The sequence below is a fragment of the Ictalurus punctatus genome, chromosome 6 (assembly GCF_001660625.3).
Source record: "Ictalurus punctatus breed USDA103 chromosome 6, Coco_2.0, whole genome shotgun sequence".
Classification (NCBI taxonomy): Eukaryota; Metazoa; Chordata; class Actinopteri; order Siluriformes; family Ictaluridae; genus Ictalurus; species Ictalurus punctatus.
The window spans coordinates 28,619,031-28,632,172 of NC_030421.2; the positions used below are offsets into that span (position 1 = coordinate 28,619,031).

General features: G+C 38.4%; 1 protein-coding gene across 1 annotated transcript; it reads right to left on the reverse strand.

Moving 5' to 3' along the window:
• Positions 1–5,969: 5,969 nt before the first annotated feature.
• On the reverse strand, positions 5,970–13,142 carry LOC108261972 (sterol 26-hydroxylase, mitochondrial). The gene is made up of 9 exons (XM_053681083.1): positions 12,830–13,142; positions 12,381–12,571; positions 9,987–10,186; positions 8,240–8,437; positions 7,933–8,096; positions 7,661–7,827; positions 7,316–7,397; positions 7,027–7,227; positions 5,970–6,414 (listed from the first exon to the last, which is right to left on the reverse strand). The coding sequence occupies exons 1-9, from the start codon at positions 13,076–13,078 to the stop codon at positions 6,292–6,294; spliced, it is 1,575 nt and encodes a 524-aa protein (XP_053537058.1). The 5' UTR covers positions 13,079–13,142; the 3' UTR covers positions 5,970–6,291.

Here is a 13,142-nt window from a genome sequence, read left to right on the forward strand (position 1 = left end):
GAACACAGGCTGCTATAACAACACTGTGGTTTAAGAGCACTCTTGAACTTTGATACCTGATGATTCCTGTTTATTGACATAAACTGCTGTTTCCCACATGAACATATACCTATAAAATAAATTATTCCAAATTTGCACTTTAGAAAGCTAAACAAGTTAACAAACCTATATTTCAGGTGCATTTCTAAAACCATTGAAGGTCAGAAATTTAAAGTTATTCTCACATAACTCAGTTTAACTTGTATATGGATAATGAAACAGGATGCTACAGTAGTGTACTTTAGCCATAATAGTTCACTCAGCCTTATTTTAAAGAACATTTACCATATTGTCTGCAAATGAAACAGTTTTTTAAAAAAACTGCTTATTTCAAATTCTCAGTAAAAAAAATAAGCATACTTTTTGGTTTAAATATACAATGTTTAAAGTTTACAGTGTTGATTTTATGATTTCTCTAAAAGTTCCCATTTGGGGAATTCAGAATTAATTGTGTTAAAATGAACCATATTATATGATCAGTGATCCTTTTTCAGGCAGAAGGATAAGACCTTTGTATCCAAGAGTAATATTTGCAGGTTCAGCCCTCTACTCTAGTTTTATCATGGTTGGCAGGTGAGTGACTATGTGAGAGATCAAGTAAACATAAATGTGGACTTCAGGAGCAAAAATTGCTCTGAAATAACTGTACTCTAACGCAACTATAAACTATAACTATGTTTATAAAAAGATAATTTTTTGGCTAATAAAAATTGCATTCATGTGGTAATACTAACACAGGCAATTCATAATCCAGATTAATTAGTAATAGTCCGACATGTGTACAATAATCATACAATATGACAACATAATGGAAAAAGTAGCCGACTTTGCCATTATGCTTTCTTGCGTTAATCTTAATGAAATTATGACCAAAAAGTTATTATTAAAACATTTTTGTGCAAAATTATTATATAATTTCTGTGTTTGATTCAGTTTCACTATTAGTATTACTACTTGAAGCCACTAGGGAATATTGGTGCTTAGCATGTATAACATTGTGTGCATTTTTTACCTTTCTGTCTCACTTAATTGTTTCCTTAAAATTGTACAAATGCTAAAATATCCAGTGAATTATTTTCACTTTCAAACCATAATCATAACAGCATTTTTGAACGGCGGTTGCAACACACTCAAAGTAATGTGCCAAGTAATAATAATAATAATAATAATAATAATAATAATAATAATATAAAATTGCATTACTTTTTATTTATTTTTTACTGACGCACAGCTTACACTGTAAAAGTCAACAAGGATTTAGATTTCTGATATATTATTGGGAACATATGCTTGTCTAGTGGGCTGGTTTTCCAGCATGTTGGACTCATATGATTAAAATCCTAGGTCTGGTTTTAAACAAGGTGGAAAAACTCCTGCTGTATGTACACTGTACACTGCATTGCAGTACATTTCTTCCTTGTTTCAGTTTAACATACTATTAAATACAACTTAAATACAAGAGTTAAGAATTTCACAGCTTTTTCTTAATTTCAAATATTGTGCATGTTGTCAAAATGGTCACAAACCATCAGAATTCACTTCCTGTTTGACATCAAATGAAGTCTACTTTGTCCATTTTACACATAATTTAATTTGTAGTTCATGTCGTTGCTCCCGTTACCCTTCAAGGATCTTCATTTTGAAATCTTTGCAACATTGTCTATAGCACCAACAGGGTCCATTTTATAAAGCAGACACCTCTCAGGATGGATTGGGGCTGTATTTTTACAAGTCATTGGGGATTAATGGAGACCTGTGGCCTATGTGTCACGTAATGGAGGCGCAGACAGAAGCAAATGCAGGTATGGCAGTTTAATACAACAACAACAACAACAACAACAAAAACAACAAGTCCAAAGGATAAGGCAGAAGACAATGATCATGAACAGGCACAGGTCAGGCGATCAGGCAAACAGCACAAACAGGGCAGAGCAAAGAGACGATGTCATAAACTTAAGCAAAGTCAGAAAAACCCCAGAATAAACAGACACAATATAAGATTTTGGCAGAGAAAAGGCAACTGAGCGTATACTTTGCAAAGACTTAGTGTTTGAACAGTCTCTTTTCTGTGTGGAGTGATTGTGAGTGTAAATGGGAACACGTGTCTCTATTTAGAACTCCAGAGAAGGTGAACATGTTTGTGTGTGTGTGTGTGTGTGTGTGTCTGTGTGTGTGTGTGTGTGTGTGTGTGTGTGTGTGTGTGTGTGTGTGTGTATAAAATTTATTTACCCTGTTTACAATGTAAAGGGTTTGTTATTCATTCTCTATATTAAGATGATGACACCATCTCAGAGTCAACTCAAGAGTCAAAGTGAAGGTCTTAGAACTGAGCCAGCGACAGAACATATTTGTCCTGTAGACTTTCCTAAGGTGGAAAACCATTACGAAGTACTGACAATGGAGACTCCTTCCATAAACCATAAATAAAATATGTCCCTGCAGAAAACTTCGATATATAAAGGAGTTTAATTTTTTCTTAGTTAAATAACGTTTCTTAATCTGTTTATTATTGGATATGTGTAGTGCCCACCATACATGTTAGAATGAAGGCATTAACAAAAATGTATCAATCATTTGAATTACAGCCTGAACTACCAACAGAGCTGCTCTTACAGAAAACTCAGAAAATCAACAACGTTTGACCACATCAGTTTCATGCATTCAACAGAGCTATGGTATAAAATAGGAGTAAGATATTTCATGGTGGGACAATAGGACAATAGTCAACTTAGGACAACCAATCAACCACAATGAAAGGAAAGCAATAACATGCTTCACTGCCTTACACACAGAAAAAGCAGTGACACTGTACATTGAGTCCCTTAACTATGTTACAGTCCCGCCGGCAGATGGCGCTGCGGCGTCGAAGCTCAAAGACTGCTGCAGAGCGCGCGTGCACGAGACTCGTATATATGGACACGCGCGGTTCCCTTGTTTTCATTCTCCGTGTTCAAGCATCGGTTGACTTACTCCAGGTGTCTGTGATTTAGTTTAATTACGTTTGTTATTTAAACGCCTAGTGTTGCTGTGCGTTTCCCGCAGTATTATTGGTTTATGTTAGTAACGTTTAACGAGTATTCGTAAATGGTCATGTCAGTAGCCGAATGAGTGTTTTCCTGGTGAATACGGTACGTTCAGGAAGCGGTCTTCTTTCCATGCCCTGTGCTCGTGTAATACCTAGACTTTAGTTTAATGTTTCATCTAGTTAACCTTGATCAGTATAGACCGCGCTCCCTGTGTTTTGTCTGCTTGTGTGTGAATAAAGACTTTGCTCCTGCACTTACTTCCTGCATATCGTCCTGTGTCGTAACAAACTAACATTATTTGGTAAAAGAATTTGATAATAAACCATGAACTAAATGCCATAAGTTTGTAAAACAAACACATTGACAACCAACGTGAATGACTTAATTAAAATGCTTGCTGTTTATAATTGAGGCTGGGTTCAAATATTTACACTCAGAGGCCCAAGTTTAGATGGCCAGTTAATTAATGATAATTCATGAGGACATTTCGTCACGGATGGAATAAATGCGAGTAAGCATATTCAGTTATGCAAGTAGGTGTACTTTGTCACGTAAGGATGGACGCAAGTGCAGAATCATTTCAAAGAGGTTCGAACATTTTAATGAGGTACAAACAAAACATAAGACAAGACTTACAAGAACCCAGGACTAGACGAACGTGATACAGAAAGATAAACCAAACAACGCAAGACAACCTGTGCAGTGCAGAACGTGACTATAAATAACTGCTAACAAGCCAAACGTGAATCAGGTGAACCAGACATGTGACTAGGTGCAGTGGCTGGAATCGTAGTTTTAATCCTTTTCCACTATTTACATGACAAACCCTCCCCTTTAATGATGCGCGTAATCTGTTCAGGAGGGGGTTCCGGACCCCTGGACCCCCAGACCAGATGTCCATAAGCACTTCAAAATTACAGCTTGTGTCTCATCCCTCGTTTGACGTGTTCTCTGAGGTTCAGGTGTGTGGCGGTCTCTTCCGCACGCAGAGAAGTGATGTGATATCCCCAGCCTGACTTGAGTGTGGAGCGACGGCTCCTGCGCAGCCAGCGGGTAGAACGAAGCTCAAGGCGGAGCCTGAGGGGGAAACAACGTACAACATGAAGCTAGAGGGGGGAGCAATTCTCTCTGCGACGTCCGAGGGGGAGCGAAATTTTAGTCCTTCTCCACTATTTACATGACATACTTGGTTAACATCAATTAAACGTGTTACCTTTGTGACATTACTAAATTGTACAGGTAACATTAAATATTTTAATGTTTATGATTTTGTAAATGTTAACTAATTCAATAGATAATTTTAATTAAAGGAATCGTAAGGAAGTTTTCGTAATGAAGACAATTCTAGCTTAAGTAGTTCCCTAAACATGAACCTCGCCTGCATAGGCCATTGTGTCTGTTAACATTATGCAAAAATCCCGCCTATTTCTCAAACCCCGCCTACTTGCAGTGTAAGTACCTCCCACTTGGATATAAGTGCCGCCCACTTGGAGGTATGTACCTCCCACTTGGAGGTCTCCAGGCTGCAGCGATACATACTTGTATGTGTGAAGGTAGCATAACCTGGTTCCCAGGGCTTTAATCATGAAAAAGACTGTATACCGTATCTGTGGTAAGTTGGAGCTACTCTGAACTTTATTATATTACTTCTCATAAAGTGCAATGGACAAATAAAATTTCAAGCCTTTTTTTTTGTTTTAATCTTGATAATTATGGCTTACAGCTCATGGAAATCAAAAATCCAGTATCTAAAAATATTACAATAAAGAATTTATAATGCAGAAATGTCAACCTTCTGAAAAGTATGTTAATTTATGCACTCAGCTCCTTTTGCATGAATTACTGCATCAATACGGCATGGAGGCAATCAGCCTGTGGCACTTCTGAGGTGTTATGGAAGCCCAGGTTGCTTTGATAGTGGCCTTCATCTTGTCTGTATTGTTGGGTCTGGTGTCTCTCATAGATTCTCTACTGGTTTCAGGTCAGGCGAGTTGACTGGCCAATCAAGCACAGTAATAACATGGTCAGCAAACCAGTTACTAGAAGTTTTGTCCTGCTGGAAAAGGACATCAGCATCTCCATAAAGCTCGTCAGCAGATGGAAGCATGAAGTGCTCTAAAATCTCCCGGTAGATGCTGCACTGACTCTCGACTTCAGAAAACACAGAGGACCAACACCAGCAAATGACATGGCATCTCAAATCATCACTGACTGTGGAAACTTCACACTGGACTTCAAACAACTTGGACTCTGTGTTTCTCCACTCTTCCTCCAGACTCTGGGACCTTGATTTCCAAATGAAATGCAAAATTTACTTTCATCTTCCCCATGATTGTGTTTGTGTGTACTGAACCAGACTGAGAGATTAAAGGCTCAGAAAACATTTGCAGGTGTTTTGAGTTAATTTGCTGATTAGAGCTCTTCTCAGGTCGACATTTCTGTATTATAAATACTTTATTCTAATATTTTGAGATACTGTTTTTTTTTTTTTGTTTTTTTTTTTATTTCCATGAGCTGTAAGGCATAATAATTGATTAAAACAAATAAAAAAAAATCACTTTATGTGTAATGAATCTAGAATATATGAAAGTTCACTTTTTGAATTAAATTATGGGAAGAAATTTGAAATGTACTTTTCCATGATATTCTAATTTTTTGAGATGCACCTGTGTGTGTGTGTGTGTGTGTGTGTGTGTGTGTGTGTGTGTGTGTGTGTGTGTGTGTGTGTACGTATCAGAGATACAAAATGCACGACATTTATGTATATCTGTGTATGTAGACCAGATGAATCATAATTCATAGTGCAATTCAAATTATGTTCATGACTCTTTATAGTACATCATATTGACAGAATATTCATAATGTTTTAAACAGTATTTCTAAATGATCATACCAGGCCATTGATGCCATGTGATTTTTTTTTATTCAAACGTTTATTATATATACACTGAAAAAGTGAAAAAGCTGTAGTGATTAATTTATATCAAGAATACATATTGAATTAAATTGTCTTTACATACTAATAGAAATCACTAAAATACATGCTCTATGTGTTTTTTCATTTGCATCAATACATACACACACCAATGAGATTACAGAGTGTACTTGCAGAAAGAATGGTAGAAGGACTGAGATTGACTTCGTTACAAGATTTTTTATGCTGGTGTATAGATTTCTTCTGTGGCTTAGTTTGGTGGATGTTAAAGCTCAGAACAGTTTTAAGTCGTTACATGAGTTTCCGCTCCAGAAAATGAAAATTGACTGTTCTGTCTGCAACAAGCACAGTACGACTGAGAGATTTGACCTCTCCCACGCTGGGATCCAGCTTGACTTCAAACAGTTTTATTATCTAGATAATCAAAACAAAGTCCAACATTTAAGTATTTCAGATAGCAGATAAGATATCAAAACTTAAAAATTTGTACACACATACAGTGCATGTGAAAAGTATACACACCCCTGTTAATAAAGCATGCTTTTGTGATGTAAAAAATATATCCAAGATAAATCATGTCAGATATTTTTTGATCTGTAATGTGATATAGCAACCAATAATTCAGTGAAAAACAGATAGATTTTAGGAAAAAAAGAAAAAGAAATAACTTTTGAGTGCACACTCCTTAACTAAAATTTTGTTAAAGCACCTTCTGCTTGTAATACAGCACCCAGTCTTTTAGTGTCTACTGACTTTGGAACTCTTCCTTGCAAATATGCTCAAAATTTATCAAATGGCAAGGGGATCTCCTGTACATGGCCTCTTCAAATAATTCCACAGGTTTTTCCAGGTTTTGTGCCAAAATAGATTGGTATTTGTAACTATCTATGATTCCCTCTATGACTAGAGCCCATTTTTCACAGGGGTGTGTAGACTTTTTATATCCACTGTAACTGCTGAATAACTGCTAATAAATGATCAGATAACATTTGTTATATGATCCAGTAAAGTTTTCTGGTTTCTTACCCTTGCCAGAGTCAAGTGCATTTCCAGTTCAGCAATCCGTTTACCAACACACCCCCTCACTCCAAACCCAAATGGAATGGATCCGAAAGGAATAGGTCGCTCTCTCCCATCTCGCAACCAGCGTTCAGGCTTGAAGACTCTTGGTTCAGGGAATACTGTCTCATCATGACTGATTGCATAATGATTCATCATAAATGTGGTCTGTTCATGAGAGTTGTTGATTAGTTAAACAGCGATTTATGGAGGATGATATATTTTAGAAATAAAATAGTTGGGGGGGGGACAGTACCTTCTTAGGGAAGAAGTGTCCTCCGATAATCACGTCGTTTTCTGATAAAAGGCGTGCGTTCACGGGAGCAACTGGGTACATTCTAAACATAATTATACAATAGTCTTAATATAATAGATAAAATAATCAATTTGCATGCAAAAGGTAACAGATAAATGTCACATTTACTTTAATGGTAAATATCAGTACTGCCCAGGATATAAGTACACCTCTTTTATTGGGTGAAATACAGTAAAAAAAAAAAAAAAAAAAAAAGGTGAAAAACTAACCTAGGTAACTGTATACTATGTGCTATATGGTACTTAAATGGCATGTACTTATAAACATTGTTTTTTTTCTATCCACCTTAGAGTCTCCTTGATGACAGACTTGAGGTAGGGCATGCTGTTTATGTCCTCAGCTGTTGGAACTCTGTCCCCTTTGATGATGCTGTTAACTTCCTGATACAGTGTTTCCTGTGCCTTTGGATCTTGTGACAGCAGGTACAAGGCCCACATCATAGTGTTGGATGTCTTAAGAGACCGGACATTTCATTTTGTTTAATTCTTCATTATATTTATCAAAATAAGTTTTATACTAATTAACAAAGTTATATGATAGTGTACTGTTATCCTTACTGTGTCTACTCCTCCCATGAGCAGCTCACTAATGCTCCCATACACATCTTTTTTGCTCATGTTGGCGTTGAAAAGCAAGTAGCTGAGATACCCTCCTGCAATTTCCTGACCTGCATCCAGGCACATCTGAATGTGCTCCATCTTCCTGTCAATTAGCTTGCGGGCTAAGCAATGGAGATATTTCTTTCAATTTAAATAAACTTACAGAAGACGTAATAGACTACTAGATTAAAAAAACAAAACATAATTCATATGTACTGGAGAAGAGGGACAGGAAGAGAGATCATTAATGTCTTCAGCATCTCACCGAATTTGAAGATTCCATCCCAACCACTTATGTAACGCTGCCAGAATGGCAAATAATTGCGGGTCCACTTGGGTAACAGAGACAAAACTATGATCTCAGTCTTCATCTGGTTGACGGAGTCAATGAAGTTTTGAGTCTCTGCTGGAATCTCATTCTCAAGACAGCCAATTCGAGTCTCAAACAGTATGCGGGCCATTCCTGAATAAGCAGGCATATGTCTCATCTTGCATTTGTATCATCACGTACCATATAAAAACTGTAAGCATATGAGCAATCTATATTACACACACACACACACACACACACACACACACACACACACACACACACACATATATATACACAGTATCTCACAAATGTGAGTATACCCCTCACATTTTTGTAAATATTTGATTATATCTTTTCATGTGACAACACTGAAGAAATGACACATTGCGTGTGAAGTACAATGTAAAGTAGTGAGTGTACAGCTTGTATAACAGTGTAAATTTGCTGTCCCCTCAAAATAACTCAACACACAGCCATTAATGTCTAAACCGCTGGCAACAAAAGTGAGTACACCCCTAAGTGAAAATGTCCAAATTGGGCCCACAGTGTCAATATTTTGTGTGGTCACCATTATTATGGGCATGGAGTTCACCAGAGCTTCACAGGTTGCCACTGGAGTCCTCTTCCACTCCTCCATGATGACGTCACAGAACTGGTGGATGTTAGAGACCTTGTGCTGCTCCACCTTCCTTTTGAGGATGCCCCACAGACACTCCCACCACCATGCTTGACTGTAGGCGAGACACACTTGTCTTTGTACTCCTCACCTGGTTGCCGCCACACACGCTTGACACCATCTGAACCAAATAAGTTTATCTTGGTCTCATCAGACCACAGGATATGGTTCCAGTAATCCATGTCCTTAGTCTGCTTGTCTTCAGCAAACTGTTTGCAGGCTTTCTTGTGCATCATCTTTAGAAGAGGCTTCCTTCTGGGACGACAGCCATGCAGACCAATTTGATGCAGTGTGCGGCGTATGGTCTGAGCACTGACAGGCTGACCCCCCACCTCTTCAACCTCTGCAGCAATGCTGGCAACACTCATACGTCTATTTCCCAAAGACAACCTCTGGATATGACGCTGAGCACGTGCACTCAACTTCTTTGGTCGACCATGGCGAGTCCTGTTCTGAGTGGAACCTGTCCTGTTAAACCGCTGTATGGTCTTGGCCACTGTGCTGCAGCTCAGCGTCAGGGAATTGGCAATTTCTTATAGTTTAGGCAATCTTTATGTAGAGCAACAATTCTTTTTTTCAGATCCTTAGAGAGTTCTTTGCCATGAGGTGCCATGTTGAACTTCCAGTGACCAGTATGAGGGAGTGTGATAGCGATGACACCAAATTTAACACACCTGCTCCCCATTCACACCTGAGCCCTTGTAACACTAACAAGTCATATGACACTGGGGAGGGAAAATGGCTAATTGGGCCCAATTTGATCATTTTCAGTTAGGGGTGTACTCACTTTTGTTGCCAGCGATTTAGACATTAATGGCTGTGTGTTGAGTTATTTTGAGGGGACAGCAAATTTACACTGTTACACAAGCTGTACACTCATTACTTTACATTGTAGCAAAGTGTATAATCAAATGTTTATAAAAATGTGAGGGGTGTACTCACTTTTGTGACATACTGTATGTATATAAAATCCAGCTAAATATAATTGTCGAGCAGTTATAATTGAGACATGATGGGCCATACCTTCTAGAGTGAAACGGTACATCTCATTGGACATGTTGGGTACCAGGTCTCCAGTGGAGCTCATTTTTCGTAAATGGTATACACGTTTGATAAAATCTGTGACAACCTCATTAATCATATTCTCATACTGCACAGAGTCCTTTGGATGCAGCATATGCTTGTTCAACACCAATCGGAGTTTGTACCACTTTTCTCCTTCTCTAGTGAAGAAAAAACACAACATATTTCTATGTTTTGCTTTAAAGAAACAATTAGAATTTCCCACAACTGAAAATTGTGGGTAAAAACTAGGAGAAGTGTATATGAATGATTGAGGGAGCCCAGAGTTAGACAGGGGCCGTGGAACACACCTAGGATGTGGTTGATTAAGAAATGATAAGGACTATACCTTACTCCTTACAGTGTAAACTCTGAAAGGTTTCTCTTTTTAGAAGGTGAATTTGGCATTCATTCACTTTAAGAATTTTTTTCAAGTAGATCACTTTTTATTTTACATATATATGTATTTTCATTTTACATATGAAAATATGTGTAGTTACTATATACAATTGCAATAAAAATTATTCAACCCGCATTGCAAATCAGGTTTATTGCCAAATTTTATAGACTTTCAGCTGTTTGAAATGAACAAATCTGACAAAAGAAATTGAAATAATTCAACACAACGAATGGTTCAAGTGGTTTCCCCAAATTCAACTGAAAATGCAACTTATACTTATTTCTCCAATCTCAAAATTATTCAACCCCCTGAATAAAATCCCTCACAATAGCACAAATATGCAAAACAGTTGTTGTCTCAAGCACACCTGATGCAACTAATCAAGGGCTTCATTAGTTGCCCCAGGTGTGCTTGAGCTGGAACACATGAAATACCTGAATTTTCTAGGGGTAGAAAATATATTAAATACCTGGATGGGGCAGAAAAAGGAGGCTATCAATGGCTGCAACCAGATTTCTGAGCAGACAGGTTGAGAAATGCCCTTCGAGTGACTGAAAAGGACCTGCTGCAAGACTTGTGGCAACAGGCACTGAGGTTTCAGTGAGCACAGTAAGGCACGTACTAAACACAGAAGGTTCCATGCCAGACCTCAAAGACGTATAACACTACTGACCCAAAAGCACAAGAAAAGTCGGCTCAAAATCATATAAATAAGCCACAGACGTTTTGGGATTCTGTTCTGTGGATCGATGAAACAAAACTGTAACTTTTCTGCACGATGCCTCAGCGGTATGTCTGGAGGAAGAAGAATGAAGAAAGAACACTCTGTCCACAGTCAAGCATGGTGGGGGATCAGTGACACTCTGGGGCTGCTTTGCATCCTCTGGCACTGGAAATCTGCAGCGTGTGGAAGGCAAGATGGATTCATTGAAGTATCAGGAAATCCTAGGAGAAAACCTCATGCCGTCTGTGAGGATGCTGAAGCTTGGGCGTCATTGGACCTTCCAACAGGGCAATGATCACAAGCATACCACAAATTCCACAAAGACTTGGTTGCAGAAGAAATCCTGGAAGATTCTACAGGGCCATCACAGTCACCTGACTTGAACCCCATAGAAAGTCTCTGGTGAGATTTGAAGAAGGCGGTTACATTTTGCATTTTCAGTTGAATTTGGGGAAACCCCTTGAAGCATCCGTTGTGTTGACAGCTGAAAGTCTGTAAATTTTGACAATAAACCTGATTTGCAATGGGGGTTGAATAATTTTGATTGCCACTGAGTGCTAGTGTAGAACTGTATAATATAAATGCATGTATATTTTTGCATTTTAATTATTTTGCTTTAAGCTGTAACTTATTAAAACAGCACAGAATATGGCCAAAAAAACCTGATTGTAATTATATTGCCCACTTAAAAAAAACTAAAATATTTGGTTAGTATTTCAAGTGCATCTCTAAATCAACACTCCTCAAAACAAGTTGTCTCATTTGGCCAAGTACTGGGATTTGCACATAACATTTTCCATAAAAGTGCAGAAAAAGTTTCTATTACAAATATATAAAACGAATCGGAAATATGCTATTATATTATAATCCAGATCTATAATTTCGTCGTTCGAGATGTCAGTGAATGCGCCAGAAGCTCTACGAGTCACCGAGAGCCCATTTAAAGAGCCGACTCATTCGCAAACGACACATCACTAGTAAACAATGTCATTTCCTGAGGCCTCAGCTGGGAACGGGCAGACGGTCACTGCTGGGGTAATCCGATGCTAGGCTAGGCCTGTTGCAGCCTGTCCACGAACAGAGAAAGCGACTCAGCTCACTATTGAATTAGGTTTATTAGAGTAAGTGCTAAAATGAATTAAAACAAAACGTATAATTAAAGCAAAAATGTACAACAAAGCACGCGCTCGCACACACACACACACACACACAAAGAAACACAGTGGCTTACTCAGTGATAGGACCATAACCCAAACCGTTCATATCTCGGTATTCAGTCCAGAGAGACATGTCTCCTCTGCTAGGGAATTTATCATCTTTCCTCATCAGCTCCTCCAGCAGCTCCACACTATTCAGCGAAATTGCATGCGTGTTGCCACCTCTTACTTTAAACATGGGTCCATACAACTGCTTTTCATATAACTACAGAAATTACAAAAAGAAACAAAAAGCATTAGACTTTTGTAAATGTCATTAGATCTTCAGTATGGAAGACATGTTGAACAATCACGAGATGCACAGAACATCTTTCACTTTTCTACAGTTTTATTTTCACTCTGCAAATCTTAATCACTCACAAACAGTACCAAGTATCAAGGTGACTACCAGCACAGCAAATAAATCACACAGTAGTGAAATGTCCCTAGATGTGTAGAGCCTAAATCACTTCACATACTGTACCTGCAGCTCATGCGTGCGATTGTAGTACCCTTTAAAGATCATCCTGTACAGTATTGTCGGAAGAGTGATCTCAGTGAGGTCAGCCTCAGTCTTGATACTCCCAAGAGGTGTAGCATTTCCACCTGCATTTCTCTTTAAGTTCAGACTGGTTGTGGTGGACCCAAGGAACACCCGAAAAGCCGTTGGCTCGGCTGAACGCAGAGCTAGACGTCCCGCCATGAATAGCTTAGGTCCTGAATATCTAAACATCAGCTTGTGTTTCACTTTGCAGCAAGAAGGAGGAAGCACAGCACTCTGGGATGTTAACTCTTTA